General features: G+C 44.3%; 1 protein-coding gene and 3 pseudogenes across 1 annotated transcript; all 4 read left to right on the top strand.

Moving 5' to 3' along the window:
* Positions 1 to 9,935: 9,935 nt before the first annotated feature.
* Positions 9,936 to 10,928, top strand: LOC136552762 (probable calcium-binding protein CML46; annotated as a pseudogene).
* Positions 10,929 to 12,771: 1,843 nt separating this feature from the next.
* Positions 12,772 to 14,146, top strand: LOC136549150 (BTB/POZ domain-containing protein At1g03010-like; annotated as a pseudogene).
* A 421-nt stretch (positions 14,147 to 14,567) lies between these two features.
* LOC136550438 (exosome complex component RRP41-like) lies at positions 14,568 to 17,962 on the top strand. The gene is made up of 7 exons (XM_066542010.1): positions 14,568 to 14,875; positions 15,290 to 15,368; positions 16,021 to 16,123; positions 16,208 to 16,328; positions 16,798 to 16,886; positions 16,981 to 17,130; positions 17,210 to 17,962. The coding sequence occupies exons 1-7, from the start codon at positions 14,722 to 14,724 to the stop codon at positions 17,297 to 17,299; spliced, it is 786 nt and encodes a 261-aa protein (XP_066398107.1). The 5' UTR covers positions 14,568 to 14,721; the 3' UTR covers positions 17,300 to 17,962.
* On the top strand, positions 17,963 to 19,996 carry LOC136550437 (29 kDa ribonucleoprotein A, chloroplastic-like; annotated as a pseudogene).
* Positions 19,997 to 23,330: the final 3,334 nt, after the last annotated feature.

Genomic DNA, 23,330 nt, shown 5'->3' with positions numbered 1-23,330 from the left:
ATGCTACCCACGAGTTTCAAGTTTAGAGTAAATCCTTATATCAAAACAATCTTATTCCAAAACTCAAGAGAATGCAAGGACTGAAAATTAGGTACTTGAAAGGAATTACAACAGAGCAAATATTCATCAGTTTCTATTTTAAGAGATTATCTTCAGAGACCTTTTTATGTTATTCAGCTCCTAAAAATAGATTAAAGCAAACTAGACACACTCTCTTTATTTTGTTTTTATTTTTAAGATCACACATTATAACTATATATATATATTTCTATAAAGATAACTTTTTATTTTGTTTTTAGTTATTCATCTTTTTTTCTAATATATATAAAGCAAACTAAGAATAATAAAGGAAAGAAATACTTATTTGGATACACGAGGAATGCCTTCTTCTCCCAAGCCGGTTGTTGTCGTGGTTGCTCAACAAGGTGGCCAGATGTGGAGGTGCTGGAACAAGAGCTTCCAATTTTGATTTTGTTGTTGCTATTGTTGCTGGAAGCTGGCCATCTCCTGTCCCATGCTTACCTGCCATTGTGTATGATTGTGTAACGTACCTTGGATGGTAGATGTCCTCTTATCAATGGTTGTGAGCTTGTTAGTCGAATTTAGAACTTCCACTTGTAGAATTTGGGCGGATCGACTCCCCCACACTTTACTTGAAGTGTGTTCTGCTCATAAAGACAAGGTAGAGATCAAGTGCATGGGCTCTAGTTGGTGGGAAAACACCAACATAACCTAAAACTTTATCTAGTCTTCTCTAGCCTTAAGCACATTGAATCATGATAGAGCTAATGTTATGTGTATTATTTATTCTTATAACATGGGTGATAAGATCAGAAGGATGTAGTATTTTGACTATGATAAAAAGAGTGGAGTTGCTTAACCTATGGAAGGATTATCCATCTTTATAATATATCAAGCTATGATTATGACTATCATCTTACAAAGATAAGGTATGCAACATTTTAGCTCATTTGGTTAAGACTATGAGATCAAGAAAGTGGTGCTATGAACAAGTTTAAGGAACAAAATATGTTGAGTTAATCAGGTTGGATTAAGTAAAATTGTAACTCAAACATGTTTGTTTCTTCATTTATGTGCATACCAAGATCAAGAGGAAAATGATGACCACTTACCTTAAGATGTTACCTTCATTATTGGAGCAGTGATGACACCATGTGATGAAGGGTAGATGACTTGTGGTGGTCTTCTCTTCCTGCATTGAAGCTTTCCTTACTTGAGCTGTTCACGATCATCTTGTCTTCTATGTCGCACTCCTTCTTTTCTCATCCTTTCATCATGCCATCTTTTTGTTCTTTTTCTTTTGTGGATCTTGGCATTATGTTGGACCATTCTGTTCTACTCATTATTTCTTCTCTACAAAAGATTAGTGGACAACACTGTACCCGAAGGAATATAAAAATAATTCAAAGCAAGGATAGAGTTCTCATAGAGCTAAAGGTCAATTTCTATGCTATAACAGAGTTGGCTTTAGCATTTTGATTAGTATAAAATCTTTATCCCATGTTTTAAATAATGTGCCTTTTTGTTCACCACTACTTCAAATTTGTCAACAAGGTTAAGACAAAGATGTGTGAAATTATTTTGAAGAATACCTCAAACCTTTATTTGTTTCTACGAATGATCTCCTAATATTTCTAACAAAATTTGAATAATTTCCTATAAGGGTTAGTCCATATATAAAACCAAATTCTATACAAGTATGTTTTGATTCAATAATCATGTCTGAATAATATTCCAAAGCATACTTATAACAGAACAAGGAAAGCTTAGAAGGACTAAAGAGATTCATTCAAGTAGAAACAAGATTATATATGATGAACCAAGGGAGCATGATTATTTAGATTTTTATTTGTTAGTGATTTAGCAAGTCAAGCACATCATGAAGGTAAAGATGACCAAGGCAAATTAGCAACATGACATGAGATGATTTGAAGAGCTCCATCCCCATACTTGAATTTGTAGAATGCATAATCAAGTTGGATGATAGAATTCTCCTATGATTATGATTCTATGTTGCATAATGCTTGGTTGGATATACCTTATGTTTTCCTTCTTTTTATTGAAATGATTAGTGACAAACATACATGAAGGAGGCTTATCCTGATTTATCCTATTGGTGAGAGCTCGTAGTCCATTGAACATGACCTTTCCTTATATGAAGCTTTGTCTTTGCACCATCCAATGAGGATACGAACAATTCCATGCTCTTCTTCCATCAAGCTTTCTTGATTTTCGTTGATTCTTGGTTGACTGAGTTGGGGTTCATTGGAGATGCAACTCAAGTTCCTCCTTGATTGTCTAACTGGCAGTGGCGGAGAGTTGTTCTTTGTTTGTTAATAATACGCCGGCCTGTCTTGATGGTCATAGAAGGAACCTCATTGGTATTTGCATGAAAGCTTCATCTCCGATGACTTAGGGATGTCTTCTTGTGCCCATGGTTGTTCATGATTCCATGAGACACCGTTGACAGACCACTACCTAATTGATGAGATTTTGTTGAGATGAGATTGCATGCCATGATGTAGTGGCATCTCGTTGTCCTAGTTCTTGCTGTCGACGTGTGAATCGGTGTCTCCGAAGATGATGGGAGTAGACGTATTCTAGATAATATAAGGTGGGTTACATCCTGCTTTTCATCAGCATCCAAGCTTGAGTCTTGGGAAAGCTTAAGTGCTAGGTTAGTCGTTTGATGTTGCTCTTAGCCTGTCGATTTGTTCATCCACTTCCATAGATGTAGTGGTGGTTTGGTAGGTTCATAACAAACCTTGAACAGGCATAGCTTATATTCATTCTTCCTATAAAATGTTAATGGACACATACCCAAAGGAATATAATAAATTTGAAATATGGGTTGTTATCCATAATTTGTGTGATTACTTTAGCATAGGTTTTGTTTATCATGTGTTTTTAACATATTTTATTTGTTCGCTGCATTCTAGCATGGTTCAAGGCAAAAGTAACTTGTAGCAAAGACAAAGTGAATAAACTTTGATACTCACAGATCTTCCATCCATGAAGGATGAGCTGTCTTCTTTGTGCAAAGTTATTGGAGTTCATCATGTGCCTTGCTTCATCTCCAAGGTGAGTTCATCTCGGGACTTTTCCAAATTGAATTTGAGAGTTTTCTACAGGGGTTAGTCCAACAAAATAACTGCCATCTACTAGAGCATATACTTGGTTAAGCATTTTCAACTAAAGCACCACGCTTAATTTAAAAAACCTTTAAAAGTAAGATCAGCACTCCTAAACTAAGCACCATGCTTAATTTAAAAGATGTATGAAGATACCCCAAATCCAAGAATACTATAGCAGACAACAGTAGCATGAAAGCATTTAATAGATTTACTCAAATAGAGATGAAAGAGCATGATCATGGTGAGAGATTTTTTTAAATAACAGATGCAAGTGGCATGAATGTATGCAAGGAACTAAATATGCTTGTGGATTTGATATAAGAGAATTTAAACTAAACTGACATGGATGCTTGGATTATTTAAAGTAAACATGTAGTGGAATACAAATATTAAAAGATAACTACTCATTAAGTTTAAAGTCCATGAGCAAGACTATCTCACCTTTCTTGATCATACTTACCATGACTCACATGATAGAATTTGTGAGTAGTGCAGCATCTGTTTCTATCACTTGAGATGTGATTTGAATTCTTGTGACGTCGACCTTTTTCTCCAATCTACACATGGTTAGAGAATATATATGTCTATATAAACTTGTGAGATGGCAGGGTTCCAGTGTTGATGGATCTTGAATGTCTAGGCACCCTAGGGTTCTTCAATGTTTCTTCTTTTCGTGTGAAAGCTTGTCGGAAGGTTGAAATAGTGTTTGTTGTCCTGTCTTATTCCACAATTCAATAGAACAGGGGTAATCCTACTAAACCTAGTGGTATGTTAATGATCTAAATCTTTACACCAATTGTTTCCCTGGCAACGGCGCCAAAAATGCTTGTTGGTATTTATAAGTGCAAATAGAATATGAAGGATTCCGCAAGCGCACAAAATACCATTGTAGCATTTTACTAGGAGTATTCCAGGTATCATTATTTATATTTTATCACAGGGAAATAATGGAGTAAAGACTTATTGAGTAATAAAGGAATGTCTACCAATCAACATACCGGCATAGCTAAAGTAGGGGTGAATGTAATGATAGGAATAAAGCATAATGACACTCAGGGGATAGGTCACTAAGATAATGTAAACTCATCAACTCGGGAGAACAACGGGTGAGGTAGATTCCTATGATATTCTTATTACATGATCAAAGTATATATACATCCAACTATAGTTAAGACTAACTCGACTCGTGTGCACTTCGGGACATCGCTTAGATGGTAGAGCATCCACAATAGATAACTCTACTGATACTGACTATAGTCCTATAATTTAAGAGCATGCTTCAATTCAGCATGGACTACAAAGGATAGACAGGGTTGTCACCTTCCCGCTGCTACCACACAACCTAGAGAATAGGGTGTACTCATAGGCAGAGCATCGTATAAGCACCATGCTTACACGAGGCTTGGCTACTTAGCCCAATCGATAAACTATAGCAAGCTAAGCGCTCTATAAACCCGCACACAAAAGCAATGATAATCTTAACTAAGTAAGATATATAATCAAAGGAAGCATAGCCATATAAATAGGAATATAATAAATTGATAATAAGTCTTACAAGATGTAGAAGTGAAGATATAAGGCTTCGCTAAGCCTCCAAGACTAGATCCAGAACTTGAGCATGAGCCCAACTTGACCCTCACTCCCAAGCTACTAATCTACTACATTAGAGAGTCTAGACCTAATCCTCTTGGTGTATCTTGATCTCTGAATGAGAGATATGAATTAGAGTTTCAGGGATGGCCTGAGAGAGGGGGGTAGGGGCTGGTATATATAGGCCAGAGCGTCCATCATGAGCCCTTGGATCAAACCAACTTAAAGGACGGCATAGATGCATCCTAGGACGCGGTGGAGAACCGATATTATGATGCGGAGGCTGATAGTGGGCCCCAGGGGCCGAGCGGCCTGTAGGTGGGGTCGGTCGGCCCCACATGGCAGCCACCTACCCTTCGCTTCGGTGGTTTGTCTTCCAGAGTCTTCTAGAGTCTTCCCACGTCAGTTTCGCTATGGATAAACGTGATTTGCTTTGATGAATAGGCCCTCCTTGGTGGTTTTTTAGTAAATCCTTCTATAAACACAGATTTACCAAAACTTATGGAATTTATTGGTTTAAACCCCTAGACCTATGTTGTTGATGCTTTTTATGCATTTATATAAGTTATATTAACGGTTTATGATGAACGTTAACTACTGTCAACACTAGGATTGGAAGCCATATGGGAGGAAGCCTCGATGTCCAGGAACCATTCGGCTATCTGGAGGCCGCTTACCGGGACGTTGGTGATGGTAGGGTGGCAAGGAGGGCCTGGTTGTTTCAGACGTCCGACGTTGCAGTAGTTGGGGCTAGGGCGTAGTTGTGTAGAACTAGAGGCGGTGGAGCCAAGGCGACGAAGTATGCCTGGATGGGTGAGGCGTCGGGACAAGGACCAAGGATGCCCGTACCGGGAGCACGGAACAACATCGGCCAGGCTTGGACCATGCCTGTCCAGGGGTTGAATCCTATCGTCCAGCCGAAGAGAGCATGAGGAGCTAGAGCCTGAGGATAACCGCCAGAGTGGTTGTAGCCACCGCGGCCATGGCTGCGGCCACGGTTGTCGTTGCGGTGCAGCGATGCGCTCGTGGAAACCGCCATGGGTCTTGGAGTGGTGGGTTGGCCACTAGGGCTACCACCGGAGCTGCCATCAGGGGCCGGTGAGGAGGAGGGCCGAGAGCCGCTAGTGGCGACTAGTGTGTGCTGCGCGACAGTATTGGCGTGCTCCTTGTCATAGTGTTCCTCCAGGAGAAGATATGACCGCACGGAGAGGAAGGTGTGTGGCGGCTGCTTGGCGGTGATCGCCGGGATGCGCATGGCGGTACTTGGAGTTGAGGGCACACAACATGTTCAGGACCTGGCTAGTCTCCCAAACCGGCCACCCGACATTGCGAAGAGCATCAGCAAGGCACTTGAGCCGGCCAGTGTACTGAGAGATTTCCATGTTGCCTTAGATGAGGTTGCAGAACTCGGCCTCCAGGTACACGGCGCGGTGGAGCTCGTTGTCGTGAAATTGGTCGTGGATGGCTTGCCAGATGCGATACGTCGTGGCGTGCGGAGCACAGACTATGTCGTGAACATCCTTGGAGATGGAATTGTAAAGCTAGCTGATGATGCACTAGTTCTTGACCTACCACTCTGGATCATGACGATGGTCGACGATGGGTGGGGATGTGACATGGGAGCCGAGGCAGAATTTGCCGAGGATGGCATCAAAGAAATAGCGCCACTCATTGTAGTTGGGATCGGTGAGTTCAAGATCCACCGGGACATGGGATTTGATGTTAACCATTTGCAGAATGGCAGCTGGAGGACCATTGGCGGCGGCGAGGGGTGCGGAACCGTCGCTGTCGATGGAGGAAGCAGGTGAAGAAGAAGCAGACGAGGGAGCACTGGAGAGATTGAGACCAAAGAGGGGATTGGCATCCATGTGATCCATGGTGACGGAGATGAGGGAGGTGGCGCAAAGCGAGGCGCGGTGGTGAGCAGCGGAGACGACGGCGAGCGTCGGAGGGTGGTTGACGTGGTGAGCGTCGGAGCAGGATCAACCCTCGCAGTCCGATACCATGTAGAAGAGAATAGAGAGCCAACAACATGTATTGATCTTTGTTGAATGTTTATATAGTACAACAATGGGAGTTGCTATCTTCAGCAACTGACCCGACTCAGTGCACGACATGTGCGTGTGGTGAGCGTGGTGACCGCTCTATGTGTGTGTGTCAGACTCAGTGCACGACGTGTGCGTGTGGTGAGCGTGGTGACCGCTCTCTGCGTGTGTCAGTTACAAGTCAACACAGTGTATGTATCCTCAACACTAGGGAACGGGTGGGGCACGAGCCCCCGCCCTAATCCTTCTCCCCTCACATATCCACCATCACAACAAAATTATAAGCAAAGAAGCTTGAAAGGAGCTAGATGTGGAAAATGGAGTGAAGTCCCACTTCTAGCATTTGTTTCTAATCCTCTACTTCATTGTACTAAATAAAGTGTCCTAGCTTAATCTCAATGGGCAATATTACCTCCACAATAGGCACATCGGGCACAAGATAGAGTGGCTTAGCTCACACCAAAGCTCTCTAATATATAACACTAACTAGCAATACCTTATTACCTATAGAAATATACCACCTTAAATGAAAGAACAAAATTATATTACGATAGTTTGATTCGTGATGGATCTCATAATATCGGCATCATATACATACACACACAAATATATATATATATATATATATATATATATATATATATATATATATATATATATATATATATATATATATATATATATATATATATATATATATATATATTTTACGAGATTATAGTAACTTCTTACTAAGTGGTTTACTATAACGTTATGATAAATATCCCCATATGTTATAGTAACCCAACTATCGTAAATATGTATTGACACTATTGTAAATTAGTATATAAAATTATCGTAAATGGAGGTAGCTACAGAATAACTTATTTTGTAGCTGGCTATATATATATATATATATATATATATATATATATATATATATATATATATATATATATATATATATATATATATATATATATATATATATATATAACTACTATCCTGTAGCTGGCTACAGAATAACTTATTCTGTAGCCACTTTGAGTTACGATAATTACTATGTTATTTTACGAGATTATAGTAACTCCTTACTAAGTGGTTTAATATAACGTTATGGTAAATATCCCCATGTGTTATAGTAACCCAACTATCGTAAATATGTATTTATATTATGGTAAATTAGTATATAAAATTATAGTAAATGGAGGTGGCTACAGAATAACTTATTTTGTAGCCGGCTACTGAATAGCCTCTCCCTATATATATATATATATATATATATATATATATATATATATATATATATATATATATATATATATATATATATATATATATATATATATATATAACTACTACCCTGTAGCTGGCTACAAAATAACTTATTCTGTAACCACTTTGAGTTATGTTAATTACTATATTAATTTACGAGATTATAGTAACTCCTTGTTAAGTGGTTTACTATAACGTTATGATAAATATCCTGATGTGTTATAGTAACCCAACTATCGTAAATATGTATTGACATTATTGTAAATTAGTATATAAAATTATCGTAAATGGATGTGGCTACAGAATAACTTATTTTTATAGCTGGCTACTGAATATACTCTTCCATATATATATATATATATATATATATATATATATATATATATATATATATATATATATATATATATATATATATATATATATATATATATATGGACACACACACATTCATAACACACGCATGCATACTCATCCCTGTGAATAACTTCAAGAGAGAATGGGTTGGCTCCTTGCTATAAACCAACACATAGCCTAATACTAATTAATATAGTAATTAACTAAAAATCCAAGCTATAGTCCACTGTAAGGATCAAATCAAGGAACTAACCGAGCTAACCTAAACTAAATTCTCTTATGCTTTCTTACTTGTAGTTCTAAGGAACTTGGTTAACAACACAAATGGCTTCATAGTAAACATAAACTAAATTCTCTGCTCGTGTTTCTTATGAATTTATTTATCGAAGTCTGTACTGCTAAGGAACTTGCTTAACAACTCGAATGACTTCATCTAGATTTTTTTTAAAAAAAGTATGTATATATTCTTATACTTTACAAGTTCTACATTCTTCGTTCTTATACCGGTAGTAGAAATACGGAGCTAATTAATAAATCTCAGATGTATATGTGCCGGTAAATATATTGCAGAAGCAGCAGAAAGTTGCCTTGTACTCGTTCATGGTAAACTAGTACATGCTGTTATCGACTATTAAACTTGTTTTGGTTTGAACTAAAGGTTTCGACTGTCAAGTGCAGAATCTTTCCACCCAATTCCCAAACTACACAACCCAGCACGAGGGAGTCCCTTTTTCACACTGCATAGGTTGGCTGGTCCGGTCCGTACGGCACACAGTTTCGCATTTCACACCAATTACGCGGACCACGCACAAAACTTACGTGCATTTTCACACAACACAGGAAGCTCGTCCACGCACGACTTATCCGAACGTCTCACAGCATCGCATCCGATCCCTCATGCCGAGCACGTCGGAATCACACTGACAGGTCCTTCGGAACAGCAGCATCCTGAAAAATAACGAGTGCGTGGAGACTGGGATTTGGCCCCCGATCGATCAGTTTGGCAGGGCACGCAACGCACGCACTACCCGAGCTGGTAGCCAGCACCACTGCCGGCTAAGCTAACCACGCAGCGTCACTTCGCGGAAGCTTCGCCCCTGCCGTCTGCCGAGAGAGCAGTGCAGTGCTGTGTGTGTATCGTCCAGTGTCAACCGCGACGGATCACACGACGAAATGAAGCCCCACCCAACGCAACCCACCCCCCCCCCCCCCCCCCCCCCCGTCTCCCAATTTCCACCCGTTTTCTCGAGGCCGCACCTACTCCGATCCGCCACTCCTTTTCTTTAACAATTTCTCGGGGATTTTCCGGGCCAAGTGGTAGCGTCAGCTATCCCTCGCAGACTCGCAGTTGCAGGGCCAAGTACTTGGCGGAAGCAGACGGGCACCTTCCTGCGCGCTGCAAGGACAGGACAGGACGTGCCGAACCGAGCCGATGCCATCACGCCATGCAAGTGACCTTCCTCCTCCCGCCCGGCCCTAAAGCTGTCACGCCGCCCAATATTCCTTGCCCTCACCGTCGGGTCGTATATATATATATATATATAGCTCGCTTCCACCCCCACCATCTCTCCAACCACAACCCAGCGCATCGCAGCGTAGGCAACTCATCGGAGCAAGCAAAGCAAAGCTACCTCCTTTCTTCGCACTACAGACCAATCAAGCTCGATCACCGATGGCTGAGAGGACGAACGCGATGGCGGCGCCGCGGCCGCTGCTGCGCCGGATGCTGTCGTTCCGGGAGCCGCTCCTGGTCATCCCGTACCTGCTCAGCTTCCTGGGCGCCGCGGCCTCGGCGCTGGCCCACAGCCACTCGTCACTGCTGCACTCGGTCGCCAGGGCGCTGTTCCCGTCCGCCGCCGCCAACGCCAAGCACGCCGCGCCTTCGTCCGCTGCCGTCGCCGTCGCTGCGCCGCGCCCGGACGACAGCGACGGCGAGGACGACGCCGCGCTGAGCAAGGCGGAAGTGGAGGCGATCATGGCCACGATCGGCCTCGCGGCGGCCGGGCGCGGCGAGGGCCTCGCGGCCATGGGTCCTCGACGACGTCCGCGGGCTCTTCGACGCCGAGGAGCCCAGCTTCGCGGAGGTGCGGGCCGTCTTCGCGGTCTTCGACGCCGACCGCGACGGCTTCATCGGCGCCGAAGACCTGCAGAGCGCCCTGGCGCGGCTGGGAGTCCGGCAGGACGCCGCCGCATGCCGCGCCATGGTCGCCGCGGCCGGCGGCGGCCGGGACGCCCGGATGAACCTGTTCCAGTTCGTCAGGTTCCTCGAGAACGGCCTGTGCTGAGGAGGCTGCAGGGCCAGAGGAGCTGACTGTTCCTTCATTTTTTTCTTCTTCGTTTTGTCACCTCGACTGCTCGTGGCAGGAGATGAGAGAGTGTACGTACCATTCTGAGGGGTGTTCGTTGGTCGGTTGTGTTTTTCCTCCTGCCATGAGTTTTGGGGGTGGACTGTGCAGCAATTAACGCACTAATTCCCAACTTAAGAACAATCAAATTAATGGAACTAACTTGCCGGTTGCAAACATCTCACTTTGACGATCATCTACTGTCTACACTGATGATATATCCCGAATGCCTTCTTTTTCTCTTTTTTATTTTTGCCAACTCGAATGCCTTCTCTGAAGAGACGATAGATTATAAATTCTTATTGATTTAGCATGATCACTTGATCAGACAGACAATCCGCTTCATTGGCGTAAAGGTCAATCCTCGTGGGGGAGAACTTGTTGGAACTCACTGTTCGTAGTCCACCACACGCCCTGGAATTTCTGCAAATTTCGGTCAAAAGTTCAAGCGCAATGATTTCAACCTTCAAAGCATTGTTTGGGGTCTGTCCCCACCGAGTTCGCCAAGTCTGGTCGGGTCCGTTTCATCAGGGTCACAGCTTTGTGTTCCTGTCATTAGTTGGCGTTGATGCCGGCCTGATCCAGAGGCTGCTGTGGCGGCGTCCTTCCAGGAAGTTTCGCCGGGGGTGCTGCTGCTGCTGGCGTTGGAAACTTGCCGGCATGACATCGACGTGCCCGGAAGGGTCCCCTGCACGGGCTTGGAAGCTGTCAGGAAGCTAGCCTGGGCTTGTGTCTGGATGCGGTGTCATGGACCTGTAAGGGCATGTTTAGATTTAAAAAATTTGCGCACTATTCCGTCACATCGATTCTTACGGCATATACATAGAGTACTAAATGTAGACGAAAAAAAACTAATTGCACAGTTGGGATGAGAAATCACGAGACGAAACTTTTGAATCTAATTAGTCCATAATTAGACTACTAACTTATTCAAATACAAACGAAAGTGCTACAGTAGCCGAAAATTCAAAAAAATTAGATGTAAACAGGGCCTAATTGTGAGGCGAAAGGCACATGATAAACGACGCCGCTGACGGGCAGTCGCTGGTCTCCGTGGCATCATGAATATACGTCCGGTTCGCTTGACTTATAAATCGTATTTTTTTCGGTTAATAAATAATATTTTTCTCTTATAATAAATTAGTCAACAATACTTTCAATCATGCCTTATTAACCGAACAGGGCAATATTCTCGATATCAGAAAGAGAGGAGGAGCGAAGAACTGCCCGCTTTAATTTCTTTTGAGGATCTGATCGCGGGAGGCTCGCGAGATATGCAGTGATCTAGACTCTCCACGGCATACAATAAATTAAAAAGCGACCAGTTTTGTATGACCGTGCGTTCGGTATACGATTCCTTGACCTCAAGGTAGCAGCTGCGGCTTATTTGTATTATTATTACTAGTTTTTCAATCATCACCAGGGTAGATAGTTATACTATTTTAAAACTTTGTTTTTAAATTTTTTGAATAGGCCTATTAGTTCAGTTGATTAGAGCGTCGTGTTAATAACGCAAAGACCTGTATGGGCCATTTTTTAAAAAAAAATTTATACAATGTTTTTTTTTGTGCAATGAACTCTGAACTTGTACGTAGGTTTGGTGCAATGATTTTTTTTTTTGCAATGAACTCTGAACTTGTACGTTTTTTGGTGCAATGTTTTTTTTTTGTGCAATGAACTCTGGACTTATACGTGGGTCTGCAATGAACTCTAGACTTATACGTGGGTCTGCAATGAACTCTGGACTTGTACGTGGGCCTGCAATGAACTCTGGACTTATACGTGGGTCTGGTAGCATTGAAAAATTGGTCTGGTAGCATTGAAAGATCGCCGTATCCAGAAAATGCCATTGAAATTTTGCCGCTCCGTAAAATACCATCGAAAGAATGTAATGTCACCTAGATATAACATTCCGTCACGTTCGGAGCAAACGCCGTCGCCTCCGTCAAGCTCGTCCCCTTCTCCTTCCTGTGCTCCGATCCTATTGCGAACTCAGCTGAACCCTCTCTTCGTACCACGTCTTGCATGCCTCCGACCTACGTCTCCAGCGACCTCACCGTCGAGGTCGGCACCTCCAGCTTCGCGCTCCACAAGGTGAGAGACTGAGAGCTCCTTGGCCTTGCACAAGAACGCGGCAGAAAACCAAAACGATGTGCTAACGCCGACGGCATAGCTGTTCGCGCAGTTCCCGCTGGTGTCCCGGAGCGGCAAGATCCGGCGGCTCGTCGCGGAGGCCAAGGACGCCAAGCTGGCGCGGCTCAACCTGCACGGCACCCTGGGGGGGGGGGCGCCGGCGTTCGAGCTCGTCGCCAAGTTCTGCTACGGCGTCCACGTGGACGTCATGGTCGCCAACGTCGCCATGCTGCGCTGCGCCACGCGCTACCTGCAGATCACTGACGACTTCTCCGATAAGAGCCTGGAGCTCCGCGCCGAGGCGTTCCTCCGCGACGCAGTGCTCCCCAGCGTCGCCGTGCTCCGCAGCTGCGAGGCGCTACTCCCGGCCGCCGAGGACGTCGGCCTCGTGCCTCGCCTCATCGCCGCCATCGCTAGCAACGTGTGCAAGGAGCAGATCACGTCGGGGCTGTCCAAGCTGGACCAGTGCACGCGCGCAGCTGAAGCCCGTCGCGGCGTTCGCCGACCTTGACTCGCAGGGCGACTAGTGGGGCAAGTCGGTGGCCGCGCTCGGCCTCGACTTCTTCCAGCGCCTGCTGTCCGCGGTCAAGGCTAAGGGGCTCAAGCAGGAGACGGTGACCCGGATCCTCATCAACTACGCGCAGAACTCGCTGCACGGGCTCATGGCCAGGGACGTGCACAGATGCGGCGGCGGCGCCGCGAACGCTGATGCCGTCAAGAAGCAACGAGTCGTCGTGGAAGCCATCGTGGGCCTGCTCCCGGCGCAGTCCAAGAAGAGCCCCGTGCCGATGGCCTTCCTCTCGGGGCTCCTCAAGACGGCGATGTCGGTGTCCGCGTCCAGCATCTGCAGGGCTGACCTGGAGAAGCGGATCGGCATGCAGCTGGACCAGGCCATCCTGGAGGACATACTCATCGCCGCCGGCGCGGGCGTGGGCGCGGCCACGCTGGGCGGGCACGGGCAGCCGCACGCGCTGTACGACACGGACGTGGTGGCGCGCATCTTCTCGGTGACGACCACAACGAGGACGCCGGGTTCGACTACGACAGCCCGCGGTCGCCCAAGCTGGACAGCTACCTCGCGGAGGTGGCGCTCGACTCCAACATCCTCCCGTCCAAGTTCATCTCCCTCGCCGAGCTGCTCCCGGACCACGCTCGCGTCGTCACCGACGGCCTCTACCGCGCCGTCGACATCTTCCTCAAGGCACGCACCGATATAGCCTGCTTTAATTTCCTTCGCCTAGCCAGAACCAGAAGGCAGCTAGCTTAACGTGCTTGAGAAGGGGACGAGCTTGACGGAGGCGACGGTGTTTGCTCCAAACGTGACGGAATGCTATATCCAGGTGACATTACATTCTTTCGATGGTATTTTACGGAGCGGTAAAATTTCGATGGTATTTTTCGGATACGACGATCTTTCAATGCTACCAGACCAATTTTCCCCTGGACTTTTACGTGGGCCAATCACACATATTCATGCTTTGCTTGCCACATTTTTCTATTCTGTTCTTTTTTTATTTTTAGCGCAATTCGTCTGAACTCTGGACTTGTACGTGGGCCAATCACACACACTCACGCTTCGCTTCGGCCTAGAATTCTTTAACACAACTGGCCCATAAGTCACCACCTTCTTGGGCTTCTAATCCTAGTTTCATCTAGCGAGGAAGGGATGCCTAGCCCATAGGCCACATCCCACTTATCGAATCAAAAACCCTAGCAAAGCCACAGGGGAAGTCTATCGAAGCAAGCACGCGTCTCCACTCTCCAGCTAGTCCGGCGCAGGCTCCGTTCCCCCGCTGTAGTTCGACCAGGCGACCGGCGGCGACGCGCTCGTGGTTTCCAGCGATGTCGGCGCAGGCGGGGACAGGGACGTACTCCCCGGCGGCGGCCGCAGGGGACAAGCGGCGGGAGAGGAAGGAGGAGCTGCGGCGCCACCTCGTCGAGAGCGCCGATTGGCCCCGCGCCGACGGCCGCTCCTTCCACGACTGCCGGCCAGCGTGTAACTACCCCCCCCCCCCCCCCCCCCCCCCCCCCACCACCCCCACCCCCCACCCCCCACGTCCTCTCTCTACCTGCTCTTGCTTGAGAATTTTGGTTACTTGCCTTTCGTCTGCTCTTGCCAACCCCGTACTTATGGTGTTCGACGTTACGCGTGATGAGTGAGGGCGTGTCTGAGCTACACTGGACATGGCATTCGTTGGGTTGAACTCCGTTTAGTTACTGTGTCGTCTACTGCTTTGGTTCCATGCCTCTTTAAACGATATGTCCCGTGCTTGTATGCCAATGTGGTCTACTACAATTTGAATCTTAACCTTCATTTGAGCGATACTACCTGTTGTTCTGTGGAGTTGAAACTATCAGTATTCATTTCTGGATCATGTAATTAATTGATAATTTACAATGTGTCTTGCAGTTATGCAGACAGGACCAACTACTGCTGCATCAGGGTCTGCTTATGCGGAATTTGGGAAGACAAAGGTCATTGTATCGGTGTAAGTGCAACATTCTTTTGTACCACCAGCTTTTCATAGTATGTTTTATGTTTTGGAATATCAAATGTGAAAAAATAGTGTTCACTTAAATATTCCGCACATCAATCTACTCTCCTTGCCTGTTAAATGTTTATATCGGTGTCTTTGCAATCAAATATGAGCAAGTTAGGGTCAACCAAAGCAGCCCTGTAACTTTATAAGCACCGGCTTTCAGTCATTCAGTGTGATTATTTCAGTTTCATATATTTCTTCGTTGGTGATCTGACAATCATGGTTTTAGTTTTGTGCTGCTTGTGCTCTTACCACTTATGTGTTTAGTTATAAGGTCAATAGTGCTCACTTGAGAAATTACTTGGGCTGTAGTATGCAGTGGCGGAGGGAGGGCCAGTTCATAGATTTGTGAAATAAACAACAATGGACAGTACTAATTTTACTGTTTAACTAGTGCAAAAATAGCATTGGCAGGGGTGGCCATGGCCCACTTTGGCCATAAGGAAGCTCTGCCAGTGCTACTATGTGTTTCTTAGCATTGCGATATTTGAATTTCGTCTAATCTTGTCTGTGAACTTGCCGACTTGTGAGATTCTTTGCTTATATTGAATCTGTCAGTATTGGTTGATCATTCCTCTTTGTTTAATGATTAACTTTGCAGGTTTGGACCAAGGGAAAGTAAGAAAGCAATGATGTACAGTGATGTTGGTAGGCTCAATTGCAATGTGAGCTATACAACATTTGCCACTCCAGTGCGTGGACAGGTACACCATGTTTACCTCTCTTGTCTCTGTTTCGGACTAACTGTTGGAAGGTATTGGAGTTGATTGCATTCATCTTATTTCCAGGGAGCAGACAACAAAGAGTACTCATCGATGCTTCATAAAGCTTTGGAAGGCGCAGTAATGCTACACACTTTTCCAAAGACCACTGTTGATGTTTTTGCCTTGGTTCTTGAGTCTGGTGGCAGTATGATACTATTCTAGCCTTGATGTTTTTGTGTAAAATATAATACTAGATTTTTTTTTTACATATGTGAAAGTTCTCTTCATGTTTAAGAAGTAGGAAAACATTGAAATGCTGCTCATCTTCGTAACATGCTAGAGCCTTAGCCTTGGTCTAACGAGTTAAAGTTAGAGCTAAGCCATAAATGACAAATACATAGTTTGAACATGTTATCCATTGTATTTGCTTATTTTACAAAACTGTATGAGGTTAACGTGTTTTGAGTTGTTAATTCTTGAGTCAGTCAGATATTGCTAATTTGTCGGTAGAAATGATGGTACACTTGTTGTTTTAAAGAAAAGGACAGTTTTACACCCATCTTCAATTCTATATTTGTATTGTTTCAGTGGAAACCTTTCTTTTGTGACCAGTTCTTTCTGCATAAGTTTCCTTGTTAAAATGCAGGACCTTACTTGCAGTTGTTTCCTTTCAGGTGATCTTCCCATCATTATATCATGCGCTAGTCTTGCACTGGCAGATGCTGGAATCATGATGTATGACCTTGTTACATCTGCATCTGTGGTATGACCCCATGTTGTCTCTGCTCTATGATACTCGCACCTAAACCATCAGTTAGTTAAACTTGAGGATGACCAGATTTTACTTCCTTGTCCAGTCATGTTTTGGTAAGAACATCATCATCGATCCAACCTCAGACGAGGAAGCATGGCAAGATGGAAGCCTTGTGGTGGCTTTCATGCCAGCCCGCAAGGAGATCACACAACTCACGCTCACTGGAGAGTGGAGTGATGGCAGAATAACCAATGTATGGCCTACCTACTGCGTTAGAAGAGATGGTATCAAAGTTGTAACAGGTACTAACATCTTGTTACCTTTGTCAACAGGCAGTAGAGCTCTGTATGGATGCTTGCAGTAAGCTCGGTGACATATTGCGTGACCGCTTGAAAGATACCGCCACCTTGATTAGTGAATGACGTGGCAGAGACAAAACACTTGCAACAACATATATCCTTAGCTGTACAAATTCTGTAGGCAAGGGAGGCTTGTAGGCCTGACGTTTGTGTAAGCATGCATGGTTGTCTCCTTCAAGGGCGAACTCTCAAGCTGGGAAGAAATTGCAGGGCAGTGTGTATTTGCCATGCAACGTACTCCTGACTTCTGACCTTTGGCTTCATGTAGCATCTATATCTTTCTTTTTCTGCTTACTGTAATACTCCTTGCACTACGGTGACTTGGATTCTATTGATACTGCCCTTAATTTTTGGTTCGGGCGAGAAAAACATTTTACCGCTCTGAGATTTTTACCCAATTATTTCCAAGTGTTTTAGGTCCGATTCAGAGATGGTAATTTCACATGATTTGCTACATGAAATTTTTAGCCTAGTTACTAGTTACTACGTAGTTACTAGTGACAAATTGCAAGTTTGCAAGCTTGCCACTCACGAGCCATCCATTGCAGCATTGCACTACGCGGTAGCAGCTCGACCAGCAACACAGTCGGCCAGTCTTACTGACAGTGGGCCACACGTTCCTAATCCCCTTCCTAGCACCACAAAAATATCTCGATTCTGACAAATATCCGAACAGCCAGGCGCGAGCCGTTCCCCCATACCGTGGCGTGAGGTATTTAAGCCCCTCCTCACTCCCCAAGTCCTCCCGTGCCATCGCCATTCATTCACCTCCAGCTCTCCAAGCCCCGGAACCTTATCACCAAATCCTCATCCCATCCCGAGCGTCATGGCGGCCGCGCTCTTCTCCACCTCTCTCTCGCCCCGCTTCATCGCCCTGTCCTCCCCGAAGCCGGCTGCGCCTGCGGCCTCAGCCTTCCTCCCCTTCAGGCCGCCGCTGCGCACTGTGTCGGCGCCGGGGAGGCGGGTCTTCGAGCCCGTGGCCGTCGCGGTGTCAGTCGGAGTACGAGACCTGAGGGAGCGGAGCAGGAGGAGGAGGGAGCCGAGGAGTTCTCCGAGGACCTCAAGCTGTTCGTCGGCAACCTGCCGTTCAGCGTCGACAGCGCGCAGCTCGCCGGGCTCTTCGAGCAGGCCGGCTCCGTCGAGATGGTTGAGGTATATACAAGTTTTCCGGTCCTCGTCTTCGTAATTACTAGTCGTCAGTTGAGTTTACTTGAAATTCAAATTTCTACCTACTGTGCTATGGTCACTAGATGAGCATTGTTACATTTGGGCTGGTTCGAATTATAAGTTAGATTTACATGCAGTTAAATATCTGAAATGTCTAATTGGTTCGGTACTACTGTAAATACTAAATAAGTATAGTGGCAAGAACCGTCATGTTATTCAAATTGTCAATTCCAACCACATAGCTGCATGCATGCGTTAATTTTTTTGTGTTTGAATACCCTAAGATTTCTTTGTGTTTTAGGTTGTGTATGATAGAATGACTGGACGGAGCCGTGGATTTGGATTCGTGACAATGTCTTCAGCTGAAGAAGCCGGAGCTGCTGTCGAGCAATTCAACGGTTATGTGAGGATACTTCCACTCTTTTAAGCTAACTGTCTCTTGGTATGCTTCTGAATCTGATGATCAGCTATTTAACTGAAGGAAAATGTGCAGCAGTACTGATAAGACAGTGGTCTATACTAGATTGTAATGCTGGTGTTTTGTGCCAGTTCTTAAGATTTTCAGATTCAGGGTTTGCAGTTTTGCACCAAAGTTTGAAATACATTGTTTTTGAAAGTAAAAGTTTGCAATACTCAAAAACCTGAAATCAGAATCTTACCTTATAACTAATTATTGCTCATAGTTTCCGGCTAGCTGTTTGGGACTGAATTGCTTCTATTGAGTGCATAGTGCGTCACATTGCAGATAAGATTCTTGACTAATTAACCTTGCCTCACAAACAGACATTTCAAGGAAGACTACTGAAGGTGAACTGTGGACCGCCACCACCTAGAGATGAATCCACTCCAAGAATGCCAAGGGGTGGTGGTGGCGGTGGTGGTAGCTTTGTCGATTCAGCGAACAAGATCTACGTGGGGAACCTTGCATGGGGCGTTGACAACTCGACTCTAGAGAACCTATTCAGTGAGCAAGGGCAAGTGCTTGATGCTAAGGTCATCTATGACAGGGAGAGCGGCAGGTCAAGGGGGTTTGGTTTCGTCACCTATGGCACAGCCGCGGAGGTCAACAATGCCATATCAAACCTTGATGGCATCGTAAGTTCTATGCCATTTTGATCCTTTCATCTTGTACATTGTTATACATAGAGGATGTGCTAATCTGAATGCTTTATCGTAATGCAGGACTTGGATGGTAGACAGATCCGAGTCACGGTTGCAGAATCAAAGCCGAGGCGTCAATTTTGAGATTTTGTTAAGGCGGTTTAGAGGTTATTAATAGCGTGTTTCACAAGTTTTAGTTTGTAGCGTCTATTCTTTCCTCCATATGAGTAACAAGAAGACGTTGATAATGAGAAACTGGAAGTGAAATTGCTGTACACAGGAAGATATTTTTCCCAGCCCTACAATGAACACGCCCTCTTATGCTCATTGCGCCTTCAAACAGAAGTAGAAATCTAACAAAGTTGTGCCACATGCGTACGTAACAGGCAGTCATGAGCACTTTTTTCTGAATGTACGTGATGGCATGTATGAATGTATGGTGTATGATCCTTCTGGAAAGATGAATTTATTTGTTTCAGCTGTACCACAAAATTGACAATTCAAATCTCCTTGCCATCGTCTATTTAGGAAGTTATCTTTAACCGGCATACTTTTTTTCCTTATTAATACTAGTGGATTCTAATATTTGACTGTGTCGTTCTGTTGTACTTGTGCTCAGATTGTCTATTTATAGCCTGAATATTCATATGCCCACACAATGGTATCCCTGCTCCTGATGAGGTAGGCTGGTAGGGGGAAAAATTTTCAGCTCCAGAAAAAAACTTGTATTCAGTTCAAAATGAAAACCGACTTTGTCTAGAGAATTACAGAACTTTTCAACTCATTGGTAATTCTTGTGGCATAGTGGTTGTGGAAGCATTGAAACAGCTACGTGTTTGAGGGTGCTTCTCCAAATATCCGGTTGGTGTATTCAGATTTCAATACATGTTTGAGGGTGCTTCTCCAAATACCCGGTTGGTGTATTCGGTGCTTCTCCAAATACGCGGTTGTGTATTCGGATTTCAGTACGTGTTTGAGGGTGCTTCTCCAAACACCTGAAACTCGATTGGTGTATTCGGATTTCAAGGATGAGAGCAGGGTTTGGTAGTTGGCCCTTGGCCGGAGCAAACAGCCAAAGAGGTTGAGTTCTCTGTGGCCTTATGCCCTCATCAGTTATCCCTCTAGGTCGTTTATTTATGTTCTAAGGCATCTAAGAACGTTTGTGATTAGCTTTTGCTATTTCTTCTCTATGCGTGCTGATGTTTGCGATTACACAGTACCACTCAGACACTCACAACGCATGCACACTTACCCGTATGAACGCACGGTGGTGTGTTTGTTTTTGTTTTTCTCTGTCTATTTGTTTTCAGTTTTTTCGCTTTACAATTCGGTGTTGTATTGCTATTTTTTTAATCATTTTCTCTAATGTGAAGAAAAAAGGGTCTCTTTTACCTCCTTCAACTATCACCCGAGCTCAGATTTTCTTCTCGAAATCCGAAACTAGACATCTGGCTCACTCAATTCTCATAACCGTTTCAAGTTTCAATTAACTCCTTGCGCTGGTTAGAAATGGTTTTCAAGGTGGTTTTGTCTTTTTAGCTAAATGGATTCCAGTAAACACCTGACAAGTTTTAAAAAATCATGAAAAAATGTCTCTAAGCTTCTAAAAAGTTAGAGAAAACCATGGAGGGAACCAGAAATTCAGATCAAATATTCTAAACTCATGAAAATATCTCTAGAAGTTTCCAAAAAATGGATTAGCTTTAGAAGAAATGGAAACATATCTAGGAAAAAAAAACTATTTCTAATTGATGTCTAAATGTCCTTTTAAAACTTTTACAACAAAAAAAGAGGCAACCAATATGCATGTATTCAACATTGATGTATGTTTGCATTTAATGCTAGATGCATATTGTGTTTTTGTTGTGAAAGTTTTTAAAGTGCATCTAGACATGGATTATAACGCTTGAAGTCTCTATTTTTTATAATATTTTCCCATTTCCTAGGGCCAAATCTAATCTTTGGAAACTTCTACAGATATTTCATTGTATTTAGATTTTTTTTTGGGTTTCTTGTGTCCCAGTACATCTCTATGTTTTTTATCATGATATTTTATAAGTTTAGAGACATAATTCGTGGTTTAAGAACCTTATATGACGTTTATAAAATTTTAAACGACTTGAAAACCACTTTTATTTGGATAAGGGAGTTAATTAATTTGGTTAATAGTTCAGAAGTAAAGAATTTTTTCCTAACGTAAATGCTATTGTGCTATGAACTCTCTAAACGAGCTGAGCGAAAGCAGCAGGCCAGCAGCGACCCAACAGCCCATGAGGATGAGGCCCAGTCCAATCGCTACCTGCCCGTCCCCCTTCCTATCACGCAATCGCACGCAGGCGTCGCCGCCGCGGACGGACAGATTCCATTCGCCCCCGATCCATTTCTCACCAGAAGCGAAGACGAAGGCAGAGGAGAAAGGAGGTCGCGAGCAAGCCGGAGCCGGAGAAGATGAAGACGTTCGATCCGTGGCCGGTCTTCTTCCGCCGGGAGTGGAGGCGCAACTGGCCCTTCCTCACGGGGTTCGCCATCACCGGCTTCCTCATCACCAAGATGACGGCCAACTTCACCGAGGAGGACCTCAAGAACTCCAAGTTCGTCCAGGAGCACAAGAGGCACTGACGAACCAGGTGAGGCCCCGATCCGCTCTTACCCGTCCCCAGTCTCTACATACGAGGTAGATCTGCATCTGCGCTCCTCTCTGTGATGCGGCGCCTGTAATGCATACATCTCGCCTTGGTTGGATTCGTGCAACCGTGTCGGATTCCGAGTGCAACTCGGCGTGTCCCAAAAAAATCTGGCGATCGGACACCCGCACCCGCACCGGTGTCCATGTAACACTGTAACCCCTTCAATGACATTAATCATCTCTTATAGCAGATTTTGTTGGGTGTACTCATTATTTTTCTGCCTAATTCCCGTTGATGTTTACAACCTACAATTTGACCAGTAAAACATGCGGGGTCAGGAAACAGCCTTTGGGTGAATTAGCTTATCTGACCATATCTGACATGTTATTACTTATTAGCATCAGCCAGTAGCACGTGTGTGAACCTTAGTAGAATCATACTTGTTAGCAAAGTAGCAAACAACTAGCAGTGGCACTTGGTAAATAACTACTTTGTCTGTTGATATCCTTGAGGAGTTGGAGGATTAAGCAGTTGTCCAGCACAAAACCAGCAAGCTAACCATAAACTAGTCAACTCCATTGTCCTTGTCAAAAGGAAATACTGATGAGTAAAAAGTATTTAACTCCATCGCCAGGTTCAGTTTTGTAGCTCTGCACAGTATGAAATGAAATAGGCGCCTATATTTGACGGTTTCCCAGTCTGCTGGTCCAGTCCATCCAAATAGATGGAACATATGAATTCATGAACTGTTTGCTGACCAACAGGAAACAGATCTTGCTTTGTTGAAAGCAGTGAGCAGCAATGCTCCAAATCCATCTAACCGAATGAAACCAGTGATTTGAACTTTCAACTCATTGTAAAAGGACAATGGAATCTTCTGACAAGAACGGCCCTGACTTGAAATACATCTCTGCGCTCCAAATTCTCTTAGTAGCAATTCATTCATCCAATTTCACATCTCTCAGGATTGCACAGAACTAGAAAATGTTTCTCCTCTTTCAGATTTCTTAACATTTCCTAACGGAACATGGCCAACACCATTTTACTCAACTGACACCAAGATCATTGTGTTCTTTTAGTTTCTGTTCCTATATTATAGTCAGCATCTCACTTGAGAATACAATGCAAGGGTGTATTTTTGCATTAACCAGTGCATTAGCTAGCACTTGTGAAGGATTCACTGACAGCCAAAAGGGCAC

The sequence above is a fragment of the Miscanthus floridulus genome, chromosome 4 (assembly GCF_019320115.1).
Source record: "Miscanthus floridulus cultivar M001 chromosome 4, ASM1932011v1, whole genome shotgun sequence".
Taxonomy (NCBI): Eukaryota; Viridiplantae; Streptophyta; class Magnoliopsida; order Poales; family Poaceae; genus Miscanthus; species Miscanthus floridulus.
Note: the sequence above shows the minus strand (reverse complement) of the source record. Positions and strands in the feature narration are given on the sequence as shown.